At 58.1% G+C, this 15,348-nt stretch overlaps 1 protein-coding gene across 2 annotated transcripts; it reads right to left on the reverse strand.

Annotated features, from left to right (window-relative positions):
• Window positions 1–3,134: 3,134 nt before the first annotated feature.
• Window positions 3,135–12,676, reverse strand: LOC102073840 (AN1-type zinc finger protein 5). Of its 2 annotated transcripts, none has more exons than XM_074528968.1 (7): window positions 12,523–12,676; window positions 11,940–12,219; window positions 10,711–10,884; window positions 9,605–9,698; window positions 8,696–8,814; window positions 7,197–7,307; window positions 3,135–5,516 (listed from the first exon to the last, which is right to left on the reverse strand). In XM_074528968.1, exons 3-7 carry the CDS (start codon window positions 10,859–10,861, stop codon window positions 5,368–5,370), a joined length of 624 nt encoding a protein of 207 aa, XP_074385069.1. In that variant the 5' UTR covers window positions 10,862–10,884; window positions 11,940–12,219; window positions 12,523–12,676; the 3' UTR covers window positions 3,135–5,367. The 2 variants fall into 2 exon arrangements, with proteins under 2 accessions (XP_074385069.1, XP_074385068.1); XM_074528967.1 differs by having other exon boundaries at window positions 9,605–9,758.
• Window positions 12,677–15,348: the final 2,672 nt, after the last annotated feature.

A 15,348-nucleotide genomic window follows, 5' to 3' on the forward strand; every position in this document is an offset into this window, starting at 1 on the left:
GGCCGCCTCATGGCGGGGAGGTGGCGCGGCCTCTGCTCGGCCCCTGGAGCCCAAAATCCCAAATGGAGCCCAAAATCCCAAATGGATCCCAAAAGGGACCTGGAGATCGTCCAGGCCGGCCTTGGCCACCTGGAGCACGTGAAATGTCTCCGGAGAGGGAGACTCCACCGCCTCCCTGGGCAGCTGCTGAGTGCTCTGCCACCCGCAGTGTAAATAAGCTTTTCCTCACGTTGAGGGGGGACTTCATGTGGTTTGGTTTAGTTTAGTTTATGCCCGTTGCACCACTGGAAGGAGTCTGGCACTCACGTTGGAGATATTTAGGTGGATTGGTGAGATCGCCTCTTGTTGGACAATATACCAAGTTTAAAATTTTTATTTCCTAACTTTAGCCACGTTTGTTCGCCTTTGCCCCGGGGGAAGGGAACGGCAGTTTCCCTCCAAAGCATTGCTCCACCAGGAACAATGAGATCGGCATCACAGGGCCCGAGAGATACACGAGAGATAAGGGCCATCAAGGGCCATTGGCGAAACATCAGCGAACATCTACCCCAGCCCTGCCCCTGGCACGGCCGGAGACACCCGGAAAAGGCTGGTAAGGAAATGCAAATTAGGAGTGAAGACCTAATTAACATCAGAGGCGAAGAAATCCGTATCCAATAGGAAACCAAATACTAAGAACTGCGCAACTCAGGACCAATGAACATTAAACCGATGGATTTCTATGGGTTTGGGACTGTATAAAATTTGACAAAAACTGAGACGCGGAGCGCGGTCCCCTGCGGATGAAGGGCAGCGGGGGAGCCCTGGGGGCCGGCAAGCGGGAGAAGGAGGCGAAAGAGAAAGCCCCGATGCCGGAGCGGATCACGGGCAGCGAGGAGGAGGAGGAGGACCAGGTGGTGGACGAGGAGGAGGATGAGGACGAGGAAGAGGAGGATGAGAACGAGGACGACGAGGAGGATGAGGATGAGGACGAGGAGGATGAGGAAGAGGATGACGAGGAGGAGGATGACGAGGACGAGGAGGACGAGGACGAGGAGGATGAGAACGAGGACGACGAGGAGGAGGAGGATGAGGACGACGAGGAGGATGAGGAAGAGGACGACGAGGAGGAGGATGACGAGGATGAGGAGGACGAGGACGAGGAGGACGAGGACGAGGAGGATGAGGAAGAGGACGAGGAGGAGGAGGATGACGACGACGATGAGGAGGAGGATGCGGACGAGGATGAGGAGGAAGAGGAGGAGGATGAGGACGAGGAGGAGGAGGACGAGGAGGACGAGGATGAGGAGGAAGAGGACGAGGAGGAGGAGGAGGACGATGATGAGGAGGAGGACGAGGATGACGAGGAGGAGGAGGACGAGGACGAGGATGACGAGGAGGAGGAGGAGGACGAGGAGGATGAGGACGAGGATGACGAGGAGGAGGACGAGGAGGATGAGGACGAGGATGAGGAGGAAGAGGACGAGGAGGAGGAGGAGGACGATGATGAGGAGGAGGACGAGGATGAGGATGATGAGGAAGAGGAGGATGAGGACGAGGATGACGAGGAGGAGGAGGAAGAAGAGGAGGAGGAGGAAGAGGATGAGGAGGAGGATGAGGAGGATGAGGACCAGGAGGAGGAGGACGAGGCGGAGGAGGAGGAAGAAGAGGACGAGGAGGAGGATGACGAAGAGGAGAACGAGGACCAGGAGGAGGAGGAGGATGGAGGAGGAAGACGAGGAGGATGAGGACGAGGAGCAGGATGAGAGGGAGGAGGATGAGGATGAGGAGGAGAAGGACAAGAAGGAGAAGCACGGCTGGACAAGCGCACCCTGGCTCAGCTGGCCTTGGAGAAGATGCAGGAGAAGCAGCCAATGAGGGGATCCTGAAGAAAGCGCCGAGAACCTGCAGGCAGTGAGTGGAGGAGTTCAGCGGCTCTTGGACATTCTGACCAGCACTGACATCCCAAAGGCAGCTGGACTCCATGAACGGGCTGCTTGTCACTGCTCTGGAGCTGGGCTTGCTTTGTATCCATGTAAACCTGCCTGTTCTCCATATTGTTATTCTCCCAAATGTAACTTCGGAGTTTTTGTGACTTTAAACTCTGTTATTTTATAATCTTTTTTTAAAAAAACAAACATCCAACACTCTCAGTCTTTTCTGGATTAACCAAGCCCAGCTCCCGTGGTCTCTCCTCATCAGAGAGAAGCTCCAGACCCCAAATCTTCTCTGGACCCTCCCCAGTAGCTCCTTGTCCTTCTTGTCCCAGCACTGGACACAGCAGCCCAGATGTGCCTCCCAAGCAGAGGGGCAGGGTCCCAGTGTCCCCCTGGCCCCAGGACACTCTGCTGGCTCAGGGACAGTTTGCCATCCCCCAGCACCCCCAGGTCCCTCTGCAGAGCTGCTCTCCATGGGTCACCCCCAGCCCGTGCTGGCCCCTGGGGGGTCTACAAGGACTCTACACTTGCCCTTGTTGAACCCCCCCAGGTTTGCCCCCACGCAGCCCCTCAGGGTCCCTCTGGATGGCAGCAGGGCCTGCAGGTGGATCGGTCACTCCCCTGCTCTGAATCACCGTGAAACCCGATCAGGATCTGATCTGTCCCACGGGCAGAGGGGCTGGAGGAGGTTCTGATGCCTGGGGACAGCAATGGGCACAGGGGGGCTCTGCTGTGCCCACCAGGCCCTCGGAGCTCTGCTTTCATCCAGGCCCTCCCTCCTGTCCATCCATCCTCCCACATTCCCGTGTCCCCCCACAGAGATGTCACCAAGCCAAGCCTTGCTGAAGTCACCCCTGGTGCCACACACAGCCCAAATGCCCCACATGGATATGGGGAAGGGGAGGCTTTGCTGTCCCAAACTCCCTTTCCTGCCCCAAGGGGGTGACAGCAGACAAGAGGAGAACCTCAGAACCCCTCAAACCCAGCCAGGGCTTCCTGCTCATCCAGACTTGTCAGGGTTGCAGTGACCTCTGGGGATCATCCAGCCCAGCCCCTGGTGGGTTTGAGATCTGGGGGTGCAGGTCTGATCCCCAGCCAGCTCCAGGTACTGTCAGTGATCATCCACAGGGAAACTGAGGCACAGAGCCCCAGAGCCATCCCAAAAGAGCCAAGCCAAGCCCCACAGACATTCCTGCCTGAAACAGAGCACCCACAGCATCCAAGCAAACTAGACTGTGTTGTATTTACACTCATGGACAGGGAGGGGGAACAGGGAAAGGGGCGGTGCTGGAGAAGCAGGTGGCTGTGGGCTTTCCCAAGGGATCCACGGGAGCTGCTGCACTTCCCTGGGGCTGGTGGCTGCAATTCCTGCATCCCCCGAGGCTGAGGGATCATCCTCAGCCAAAAGCTCAGTGGCAAACCCAGCCTGGCCACGCACCAGCTCCAGCTCCCAGGTGTGTGCAGGGCTGCAGCCACTTGCCTGCCCCAGACATGATGTCAACGTTATCCAGAAGGAAAATCCTGAGGAAAAGGCTGGTGAGAGGCAGCCTCACTCCTCTCAGTGCTGGACGGGGGGTTTGCAGCAGTTTGGGAGGTTCAGATGCTGCTGGCAGCTGGCACAGAGCACACACTGCTTTGGCTGGAGCAGGCTGCAGACACCAAACACTCAGAGGAATCCCCCCAGCAGCACCTGGGCAGAACTGCCACAGGCAGGGCAGGAAAACAGCCCTTGGGAGGAAGGAGCTGCTGAGATCTCCCCCAGCTGGGCCCTGCAGCTCTGCTGACACCGAGGGAAAGCTTCCAAAGCGTGGGATGGCCAGCAGAGTGGGACAGAGGCTGCTGCTCGTCCCCCGGGACACAGCCGGGTTTCTCTGCAAGAGAGCCAGAGCCCCACGGCCACAGCCCTGTTCCTGGTGTTCCCAGGAATCCCCCGGGCATGGGAGAGGCTGTGGCTGTGCCCCAGGAGCCTCTGCCTGCCTTGTGCTGCATCCCTGAGCCCCGGGTCCTCCCAACAGAGCCCTCCAGGTGCCCTTTCTGCAGTGGTAACTGAGCGGCATTTGGTTTTTCCTACACCTCCCTTCCTGTGTGAGTGAGTGTGTGCACCCCCAGAGCCTTCCAAGTGGCTTTTGGGGTTCTCGAGGCCTCTGAGGATGTTCACTGTACCCCAACGTTCTCCTTCTGCCTTCCCTTGCACCCCAGAGCCCTCCCTGGCCTGCCAGCACCTCAGGGAATTCTGTCAGTGAGCCCAGAGCCCTCCAAGCACCTCTCCCTGCTCCCTGGGTCTCTCCATGGGCGTTTCTGAGCCCCCACCTGGATTTCTGGGCACCCTGGCACCCTCCTTGTGACTCTCCCCGTGCCCCAGTTCCCTCTGTCTGGCTTGCAGAGCATCTCCTGGGGACCTGGCCCTGCCTCTCAGCCCACAGGGAGGGAGGAGGCAGAGGAGGGCAGCTGGGTGGGCTCCCCGAGCTCTCCCCGATGCCAGCATGGCCCACATGGGAGGAGGGGACCCCACTGTCACCTGGATGCAGGGACAGGTCCAGAAGCAGAGGTGTGGGGACCTGAGCTTTGTGCACAACCCTGATGAGAGCGACTCGTGTAAGGCAGAAGGCAGGGAGAGAGGAGAGAGGAGAGAAGGGAGAGGGGAGAGGAGAGAGGGGAGCAGGCACAGGCAGCACTGAGGGACACACACCTTGCTGGGAAAGCAGCCAGGGTTATCCAGGGGTGCTGGAGCAGGAGGCTGGAGCAGGGGTGTCCCTGGCTCCCTCCCTGAGGGGAGAGGCACAAGGCAGCCAGCAGAACCTTCTGGAAGGTCCTGTCCTGCCCACCTCACTTCCAAGCCACAAAATCTCTTCCCTGTGCCAGCATCACTGCTCAGCCCCCTTGCTGCTTCTCCAACAGCATCAACAGAGGGTGGGGAGAGGGGTGTGGGGTGCTGGAACTACAGAATCAACTTCTCTGCATGGGAGAGCAAACACCTCCCGGGGAGCAGACGGCAGCCTGGCTGCCAGGATCCCCCAGCTCCCGGGGCTGCAGGCAGAGGGACAGAGCCCAGGCTGCTCAGGGACTGCAGCCACAAGCCCTGGGTGCTTTGCAGGACTCGGAGCCGCAGGGAAGGGAAAGGCTGAGCCCGGCTCCTCCCACCGTGCCCAGCAAGAGGCGAGTGCAAAGCTCTCAGAGCCAGAGCAGCGGGGCAGGACGGTCCCTTTTCCTTTGGGAAGCTGGTTGAGAACACATCAGCTGAGCTGTGGCTGTCGGGCAGGCAGGGAGGGAGAGGAGGAACACCAAGTGAGTGCCAGAGGCGCGAGGAGGCCCCGTGCCCAGGTGCCGGTTTGTGTGCGCTGCCGGAGCCACCCTCGCACCGCCGCGGGGGCTGGGAGGAGGAGGAGGAAGGCTGGGAGGAAGGGGAGGAGCACCAGGCAGCCTGGCTGCAGTTCGAGCTGCTCGGACCCCTTCACAACTTCTGGATCTTCTCGGCGATAACGATGGGGTTTTCCTTGCGGATCTTCTCGGCAGCTTCTGCCTTGTAGTCGTAGGGGCAGGCGTGCATGTCAGAGTACCGGTGAATGGCACAGAACAGGTTCCCGCAGCGGCAGTCGAAGCCTGAGGGGAGGAAGAGCAGGGACAAAGCCACATCAGACCCCATCCAGCTGGGCAGGAAGGCAGCAGGGCCTGGCTCCTTCCTGCCACGCCAGGAAATGCCACCAATGCAGAGAGAGCAGCAAGGGAGGGGGGGCTGCAGCTCCCCAAGGCCAAAGGGACTCTTCATTCATGGGTGGCTCTTGGCTTTCCTCTGGAGCTCTGTGTGCTTTGGGCAGCCCCAGCTGTCACATGGTGGGAAAGGCTCCCAGAGCAGCTGCTGTCCACATTCCCTGGGGACAAGGGACGTGCCAGGCACTGCAGAGTGCCAGATTGCTAATCCAGACCAGGCTCCCCAGGCAGCCCGAGCTGGAGCTGAGCCCTCCAAGCCAGCCCAGCTCCCCAGGGTCACACAGCAGCAGCTGGGCTGACCAGCAGCGAGCAGCAGAGCTGTCACCACCACAGGATCATGTCTGAGCCACTCAGGCTTCAAAATTCTTACTTTAGTCACTTAATACAGGGACAATGCTCAGAGTGCTACCATTAACACAGCACACTGGGAAAGCAAGGCAGGGAGCAAGCAGGGGATGTGCTGCAGGACAGCAGGGAATCCTGCTCTGTCCCTTCATGTTTTTCCAGCTATAGGCCCACAAACACCTTGCTCCAAGGTGCCAATTTACTCCTGGTTTAGAAAAATAATTTTATCCTAAATGCCCTGAATTCACAGGAGTTCTCTATAAACTGAATCCTAAAGAAGAGAACTTCTCATAGTTTAAAGGAAACCCTCATCCAGGAAAACAATCTTCTCTGCAACCTGAAGGCTGGGCACAGAGCACCCAGCCCAGATCCAGATTTATAAACCCACCCCTATTCTAGGACAGTGCCCATGGATTTCCAGGCAAGCTCAGGTTCAAACTTTCCAGTCTAGACTTGGCCAAAGCCTCTTATATCCATGAAAACAGCCAGTCCCGGGCTGCTGGATGCCCCAAGCAGGCCACAGAAGCAAGTGCTCTGCCAGAATAGCATGACCTGCACAGCTCCAGAGTTAACTTTCTTCCAGAGAAGCACTAAATGCCAGAGATAATTTAGGGGAATGATGTTTTTATTAACAAACCACAGCCAAATTAATTGCTTCACTTTCCAGAAGCTGTTTTCCCATTGATAGCAGTACCCTGACACCATCCAGCACTTCTCTCTCCAGCTTTACAGGCTGCATGCTGAGAGCCATCCTGCTCTCAGGAAGCTAACAGTGGAAATCAGGCAGCATTAACAAATGGGATGAGTCTTGGAGAGGGATTTTCCATTTGGGTCTAGCTCAGTTCATGTCACTGTTACGAAAGCTTTACCACAGACCTGACCAGGAGCGGATTCCAACCCACAGCGAGCTCTGCCTTCCTCTACAGCAGCTTCTGCCAAGAAGCAGGAACAACCAAGAGGTGCTGCTGCATCCAACCCTGCTCCCAAGGGCTGCCAGGACCCTGGCAGTGAGTGGGATGATCCCCAGGCTGCTGCCTCAGCCAGTGCTGCTGCAGGTCAGAGCTCTCCTCCCTCCTCTCCTGCAGCACCACAGCTCCAGGATGGATGTGAGGGGAACCTCCAGCCTCTGACCCTCCAAACCCAGCAGCACCACAGCACTGTGCTCACAGGGCTCTCACTCTGGGCTGCCTGGGGCACAGAGAAGCTTTCCCAGAGGAAGGCACTCACCAGTCAGCCCAATCTTCTTGCGGCAGGTGAAGCAGCGATTCTTCTTCGGTTTCGGTTTTTCCGAAGCCGTCTTGCCCTCAGCCGTGTTCTGGGATATCTCAAGCAGGGTACCTGGAACAGAGGCAAGAGTTTTGCTGCCTTTCTTGATAAACCAAATATTCATTTTATTACAGGAGCTGCTCGAGGCTCTGATTACTCTCTGTGTGCCCTGGCTGTCATACCACAAACGGTGAGATTTGCCTTGTTCCACTGAGATCTCCACCTCACAGCTTTCTCTCTGTTTCAAATGCTTTAAATCCAAAGCTGAATTGGCCTCTGGACGGTGACTGGATAGTCACTACAGCTCAGCTGCTGTACAGCAACACAGCTGTCAGCTGAGCCCACAGTTAATCTTCACAGGGAGAAAAAAAATTAACCCCTTGTAAGTACTACTAATTATTTTTGCTGACTCTTATGTAAGTGTTCCCCAAATGTAGGTCTTAGAATGCTTTACACAGATATCCATCACTGCCTCTAATCTACCAAAAGGAAAACTGAGCTCTCAAAGCCAGATTGTTAAAGGTCATTGATGCTTAGCAGGATTTCCTCCAGTACCTAAGCAGGTTAGAGAAGTCAACAGGAGGGAGGAGCTCCAACTGCTCCTTGGAGCACCTGTGGTGCAGGCTGCTCTGAGGAGACAAAACAGAGACAGCTTTGTGGAGCTTACCCTAAACAGCCTCCTAAAAATTACACAGGCAGATGAAAGGGGCAGGCTCTCCCGAGCCTCTTTTTAACAGCCTCTCACCTGCCTGTTGTAAATTGCCCCTGGGCTTGCAGGCAAGCAGAGATTACCTAACCCACAATGCCCAGCCATGTGTGGTGACTAGAGCCCGGCTTTTTAGCAACCAGCAGCTCCTGGGTTTTTTTAGCTTTCAATGCAAGCAAGCTGTCAGCTGAGCAAAGGAGGGTGGCTGCATGCACATCACCTGCTCATGGCATCAGCTGGAGGATGCCACACTGGGCAGTGACTCTGCTGCACCTCCATCACACTGAGTAACACCCCCCGAGGGACAGCTCCCCCATCACACAGGGTGACAACAACAGGCCTCCAGGCACTGCCACAAAGGAGTCCCCTCTCTGCAAGGCTGGGATGGATCTGTCTCCCTGCCTCCCCCTCGGGAGCTGGCAGGGGAGTGCCGGCAGCGTCAGGCTGTGGGACGCTCCGGGCTCGCTGCCATGCGCTGGGAGAGGCGTCATGGAAGATTATCCTGCTGCCAGCCACTCCAGGGCTGGCAGCCACTCAGCCCTCAGCCCACAGAGCAATCTCTATCAGCCTGCCCTCGAGCACTGCATTTGCTCTCCTCCCTGTCACCAAAACAAGTTTCCTCCTCAGCTCTCAGGTGTGTCTTTACTGCCGGGAGGGGACACACCCCGGGGTCAGCAGCTGTCCCTGCTGCTCCAATGGACTCCTGAGCTCAATGTCACTCAGATCTGTGCAAAGGACAAACCAACCACCCTACCTGATGAGGAAGAAGCCGATGAGGCTTCATCTGTCTTGCTGAATTCCTCTGTCTCGTTGCTGGTTTCCTCTCTGGATATGCTCATGGCTGTCATCTGATGGGTCACAGGAGTCTGAGCGCTGGGAGCATGTGCAGCAGACAAACAAAAAGAGAAAACACAAGTATTTTCATTTGATAGACAGTTATGTGGGAGAGACCTTCAGCCCATAAAGTTTATTTCCTTATATTCAAAAGTAGGTCAGGAGCACAGCAGGTCAATTCCCCTTGAGATTGGGGATCAAAGGTCTTTATAGACATAAATGGAATGAATCTGTGATGATCTCAGTTTCCTTTTGCACCCAATTATATCTCAAAGACAAGGCAAGAGCCTATCCAAACAAGTCCAGAGGGAGAAAAACACAATTATGAGTCAGGGCAGTAATGTGATGGTAGAGCTCAGTGCAGCTCTGTCCTCCTCCCCATCAAACAGGCCCAAGGTCTCTAATCCTGCTGCCACAGCCTCCAGACTGGGTCACCAGCAGGTGCTTTCACTTAGAATCACACGACATTCTGAGCTGATGATCCTGGTGACCTTTCCAAGTCCAACTCTTGACCCTGCACAGGAAAACCCCAAAAATCCCAATACCTGTGACTGAGCAGAAACTGAACAGTTGAACAGAGCCAGGGACAAACAAGGTGCACTGACCAAGATAATTTACTACCAACCCTCTGATACCTCACTCTACTCATCAGACAGCAGCAGCAGCAGATTGAGGGAGACATTTCAATCTTCCAAATAAACTAGAGTCATAACACAAAGTCTGACCCAGCCTGTTCACAGACATATAAAGGATGACAGCCTGTCCCTGGTGTCCCAGAGCTGGATTTCAGCAGGGTTTAGATCCCCTCCCCTCCAGACTCTGCCCCTACCTGGCTTTTGCATCCTCAGCTGTGGAGTCTCCCTCCGCGCACTGTCCTGCGATGGCCTCGGGGGCCATGGGGCTGCTGCTGGGACCACTGGGTGCTGTGAGACAAGAGCAGGCTTGGTCAGGTCTCTGGGCAGTACCAGCCAGTTCCTCAGGTGCTGGACAGTCAAGGAGAAAGCAGAACGAGCACTTCCAGCATGCCTTACACTCCTGTTCCACACTGCAGCTGGGAGGGCACACCCCCGTTGGGATCACTCCCATATCCCTGCTCCTACTCCAAATTTGTGCCAAATTTGGGACTCTGTGGGACAGCAGGGCTGTCTGGATCTTGAACCCAATGGCACTTTGTAACTTCTCCAAGGTGTAAGAACCAGATCCTCATCTGCTGAAAGGAACAGGCTTCAACAGACACATATGGGTTTGTGTCAGCTGAGGATCTAAGCTGGGGTCTTAGGAAGAGCCTTTGTCAGGAAAAGTCATGTTCCTGAGCATATTTTGTGTGGGTGACTCAAAGGAAGCCATGATGAATTCCATGACCCCCAGGAATAAACTGTGGAAGAACTCTCAGAGGCATTTCTCACTCTGTACATGTGGTACTGCACAAACCCCCAGCAAAAGAAATCCCTGCTCACATTTGCAGAGAGCATCCTTCCCCTGTTCCCATCCCAAGTGCAGGAAACAAACCTTGTAAGACATGGCTTTTAGATATCACACTGTTAAGATAAGAATATGATAAATATAGGCCAAATAAAACTTCATTGTGGGGCTTTGTCATGGTTCCCAGCAGCCAGCACCTCATCAGGGAGCAGGAAATAGCTGAAAGCTGGGATCACCATTAGCACATGTGAAATTCTACAGTTTACTGGAAGGTGCTGGCTGGGATGGGGCTTCACAAACTGGTGAGACTGGGAAGAAAGCAAGTGCCTGTCCTGACAGGGAACAGAAGTGCTTGAGGGCTTGGGTCCTTGATTTAGAGCCTTGGGCATCCATAGAAAGGGAAATATGATTTTTCTAAGAGAGGGTAAATCTGCTGGTGGCCGAGCAGTTGATTGAACACAGTTTGTATCCAGACATCCATTTAGGAGAGATTTCCAAGAAAAAATCCTCTACCTGGAGGGCTTATCCGGTCACTGCTCTGCTGCCTCTGCAGGAACTCCTTGTAGCACACGGAGCACATGCCGTTGGTCCGGGGGCTGCCGTAGAAGCCGCAGCCCGTGGTGCACAGCAGAGGCACCTGCGTCTGGTTCGTCTCCTGAGCCATCCTCGCCCCTCCGAGGCACCGAGCTGCAGCCAGCAATCACAAATAAACAGCTGTGAGGGCCCGAGCACCCGGGCATTGTGTGCTGCAGCTGATCAGGAAGGAGCACAAAGGATCCCAAGAGAGCCCGGTTCCTGCACGTGCACAACCTCACCAGGCCCCCAGACCCTCGAGCACTCAGGGCTCATAAAATCCATGTCCTGGGGCCCTAAGTCACCCAGAGCTGCCCAGAGCCAGACTGCAAAGCCAACAGGAACTGGCTCCCAGCTGTCCCTGCTGCACCACGAGGCTCCCTAAACTCCCGGTGACACACGAGCACGTCAGACCCCAACAATCCGCTCTGCACCGGCACCAAATGTGCCCCCACAGCACTGCTGATGCCCCCCCGTGAACACCCACACCTCACACGCCCAGTGCAGGCCCAGTCAGTCACATTTTGGTTTTCATTTCGAGCCTGGTTTAGTTTTTTAATTCTCAGGAAGATGACGCAAGCGATGCAGAAAGAACCCACTGAAGCTCTGCTCTGACATACGTGGGTAAGGGGGATGTTAGCATGGTTAGGCTGGAAATAAGGATAACGTTTTCTTTCCAGCAGTAAGATGTGATTCCAGAACACCTTCCCAGGGAAAACAGCTGACACACTGAAACCTAATTTTAAATTTAATCTTAATAATTTCTCTCTGGATCACATGCAGTTACCTCCAACCCCAGGAACCGGCCCCGTCCAGCCACACACAGTGTACCATTTACAGGGCCAAACCCACCACAGTGCTCCAAATGAGAACCATGAGGCACAAACAAAAACCACACAATATTCCAATGTGTGTGGACAACGTGGCTGCAGCCAGTCCAACTCTGACACAGAACAAGGGGAGAGGATGTGCGCAGGACCATGGTGGGTGCAGGGGGCTCCAGCTCGGGCACAAAGCCACGGCGCTGGTACCAGGAGCTCCCAGCAGTGCTGCCTTCGTGGGGTGCATGAAGCACCCACGACCCCCCAGCCAACCCTGCCGCTTCCCTTCCCGCTCCTACTAAACTTGTTTCACCGAGGGAATAAACAAGACAAACACGAAACCATTACCCTGCCCGGAGCGCTCCCGTGGGACGGAACCGGATCACCTCTGGTTTATCCCTCCTTGTCCTGAGCTGGGGGATGCGGGTTTCGGCTCCGCACCCGGGGGTCCCCCGCAGAGCTCAGACCAGCGCTCCCATGGCCACACCGGGACCCTCCCGGCCCGAACCGGCCTCTCCTCGGGCACTCGCAGCCAGGGCAGCCCCGGCAGCAGCGGATCCCTCGGGGGTCCCGGTCGGTGCCCGCTGCCACACGGACAAACCTTGGGCAGCTGTTGTCGATCAAGTCCCTGCGGAGAGAAGGGGCCGCGGGCTCAGCCCTCCCCGAGCGCCGCACGGCCCAGCCGGGCGGACGGGCCGAGCCGCGGCCCCCGCCGTGCCCGAGCAGCCCGGGGCTGCCGGGATCCCCTGTCCGGCCGGGGAGAGACCCCCGCCCGCGCCCTCCCGCGGCCGGCCCCGGCCCGCCGCCCCCGCCCGCCGCGGCCGGGCCCCGCGCCCCGCTCCCGGCCCGCGGCGCCAATCGAGGCCGAGGCTGCGCGGCCTGCGCGGAGCGGGAGCCCCGGGCCGGGCCCCGCTGGCCGGGCCCCACTCACCGGCGGCGGAGGAGGGCGGGCGGCCCCGGGCCGGGCCGGGCCGGCCCCGGGAGGCTCAGGCGGGCGGCGGGCAGGGAGCGCTGCCGGGAAACATGGCGGGCGCGGGCCCCGAGCGCCTCCCCCGGGGAGGGCCCGGGACGGGGGGGACGGGACGGGGGGGACGCGAGGCCTGGGACGGGCCCGGGGGAGTCGGTAATAACCGGGGAGAGGGCAGGGGGCTGCGGCAGCCCGTGGGGACACGGGCGGGGGTGCAGGGCAGGGGCTGGGGTGTCGGTGTGCTCAGCAGTAGCGGGGCGGGCTGTGACCCCCCCCGGCTGTGGGAACAGGAGTGTGGATGGGCTCCGGGAGTACCGGGGAGAGGGCTGTGAGCCCTGGTTATGGGCACAGGGAGTGTGGGCGTGCTCAGGAATAGTGGGGAGCACTGTGACCCCCGGCTGTGGGCACAGGAGTGTGGTTGGGCTCTGGGAATAGCGGGGAGCACCGTGAGCCCTGCCTGCCCCGGCCATAGGGGCACAGGGCAGGGGCTGGGGTGTGGGTGTGCTTGAGCAATAGAGGCGAGGGCTGTAACCCCCTGGTTACAGAGATTGCGGTGTCCGTGTGCCCTGACTGTAGGGGAGGGAGCTCTGACCCTCTTGGCTGTAGGACCGGGATTACAGATATGCCCCATCTGTAGCTGAGGGGCTGAGACCCTCATGTGGGTGTGTGGGGTGAGACACTGCCGGCTCCCATGCAGAGAGAGGGGTCACAACCACACCCAGGATGAAGGAAGGAGTGTGAGACCGTTGTCCCTTGAGTTACAGGGGCTGGGACACAGATTTGCATGGCTGCAGAGGCTGGGACATTGCAGGGCCTTCAGCTGCAGGGCAGGGGACTGTTGGGGGACATGGCTGTAACTGCTGGGGAAGAGCTTGGACAACGCTCTGCTCACACCTCATCCATAGGGGAGGGATGCCAGCTCTGCCCCAGAGGCAGGAGAGGAGCCGGGATCTCCAGCTCTGGGGTCTGGGGTTGTACACCATCCATAGGGTGAATGGGATGCTCCAGGAGTCTCCAGGTCAAGGGATTCCCAGCTACAAACTTCCTGCTGTTCTTCAGCAAGCACTGGAGGATGCGGGGGGCTATTCAAAGCTTTGCTCAGGTGGCCCAGCTGATCATGGGGCCGATTCCCTCCTGAGCTCGTGTACCCAGCCCTGCATGCAGGACTCCCTTCCCAGCCCGTGTGTCCGTGCTGGAGTCCTGGACTCTCCTCCAAGCCCTTGCCGGGGGTGCAGCCCTCCCCACTGCCATTGCCATGGGCGCAGATCCCATAGGAGAAAACACCCGCCCCCAGCTCTGCTGGGGCTGGGGAGCACCGAGCAGCAAAACCCCCGGGAAGCCACGGCCAGGGAGTGTCCCCAGCACCTCCCTGCCCAAAGCCCTACAGAGATCTGTGCCCTGAGCTCCGGCGGGGTTCGGCCCGGGTTCGGTTCGAAGAGAGGCGCGGGCCGGGCTCCGCTCTGCGGGTGCCTTAGGGAGCCTTTGGGGCACGCAAAGCTCTCTGCGGGGACAGGCTGGGACATTGCCGGTGACAGCACCGCGGGCCGGGAGCGCGGCCACCAGGTGGCACCTGGAACCCACGGACGTGGGCACGGGGACCCAGAAAGGGTGAGGGCACAGAGGGTGGTGTACAGGTACCCAAAGTGGGTGAGGGCACAGGTACCCAGAGAGGGTGAGGGCACAGAGGGTGGTGTACAGGTACCCAAAGTGAGTGGGTGTGCAGGTAGCCAAAGAAGGTGAGGGTACAGAGGATGGGTGCACAAGGACGATGGGTGTACAGGTACCCACAGAAGATGGGTGAACAGGTACCCACAGAGGGTGAGGGCACAGAGGGTGGGTGTGGGTACCCGGGGAAGGTGGGTGCACAGGTACTCACAGACAGTGAGTAGGTATTCAGGGATAGTGGGTGCACAAGTACCTGGGGAAGGTGAATTCACAGATACTCTTGGACAGTGGGTGCACAGGCACCCAGGAATGGTGAGCACACAGGTATCCAGGGATGGTGGGTGCACAGGTACCTGGGGAATGTGAATTCACAGGTACCTGGGGACAGTGGGTACACAGGTACCAAGGGATGGTGAGCACACAGGTACTCACAGACAGTGGGCACACAGGTACCTAGCAATAGTGGGTGCACAAGTACCTGGGGAAAGTGAAAGCACAGGTACCCAGCATGGTGAGTGCACAGCTACCCGCAGAAGGTGAGCACACAGGTTCTCCTAGAGGTGGGCACACAGCTCCATGGGGATGGTGAGTACACAGGTACCCTGGGAAGGTATGAGTACAGGTAATCGGGGAAGGTGGGCATAGAGGTGCCCATGGAGGTGAGGGCACAGGTAACTCACACCCCTGAAGCCTCCCAAGCTTCCCTCACCCACTGCCAGCCCTGCAGAGGGGGTCCCTAGACCCTGCTTTGTTACTGAGGGTCGCTCAGCCAAAAAGGCTCCCTTGGCTAATGAGGTCCCTTGGCTCTTGCAGGCCGGGATGGGGCTGCAGCTCCAGCCCAGTGTGCCCCTGGCTCCTGGGGCTCCCCACGCACCCTCTGGTGCTGCTGTCCTGCTCCTCAAACCCTTCAGCTGTGGGGATCAGGGCACCTTCTGTGGGCGCAAAGCCCCAGCAGCCCCAGCTGGGCAGGTGGAGCACAGGGGCTGCTCTGAGGGCATTTGCAAGGAGATCAGGAGGTGCCTGACCTGGGGGGCTCTGAGATCCCACCTGTGGCTGGGGCAGCACGGCAGGAGCTGTGGAGAGGCAGGGGGCACCAGAGCAGGGCAGGCTGGGCAGTGTGATATT

Source organism: Zonotrichia albicollis, chromosome 29, assembly GCF_047830755.1.
Source record: "Zonotrichia albicollis isolate bZonAlb1 chromosome 29, bZonAlb1.hap1, whole genome shotgun sequence".
Taxonomy (NCBI): domain Eukaryota; kingdom Metazoa; phylum Chordata; class Aves; order Passeriformes; family Passerellidae; genus Zonotrichia; species Zonotrichia albicollis.

Bases quoted from the DNA above. Each gene is read 5' to 3' on its own strand.
- LOC102073840 (XM_074528967.1), bottom strand. From the start codon at position 10,861: ATGGCTCAGGAGACGAACCAGACGCAGGTGCCTCTGCTGTGCACCACG. The intron at 8,815-9,604 runs GTAGGGGCAGAG...ACATGCTCCCAG, and splicing joins GCTGAGGATGCAAAAGCCAG to CGCTCAGACTCCTGTGACCC. The intron at 7,308-8,695 runs GTAGGGTGGTTG...CCTCTGTTCCAG, and splicing joins ATCGGCTTCTTCCTCATCAG to GTACCCTGCTTGAGATATCC.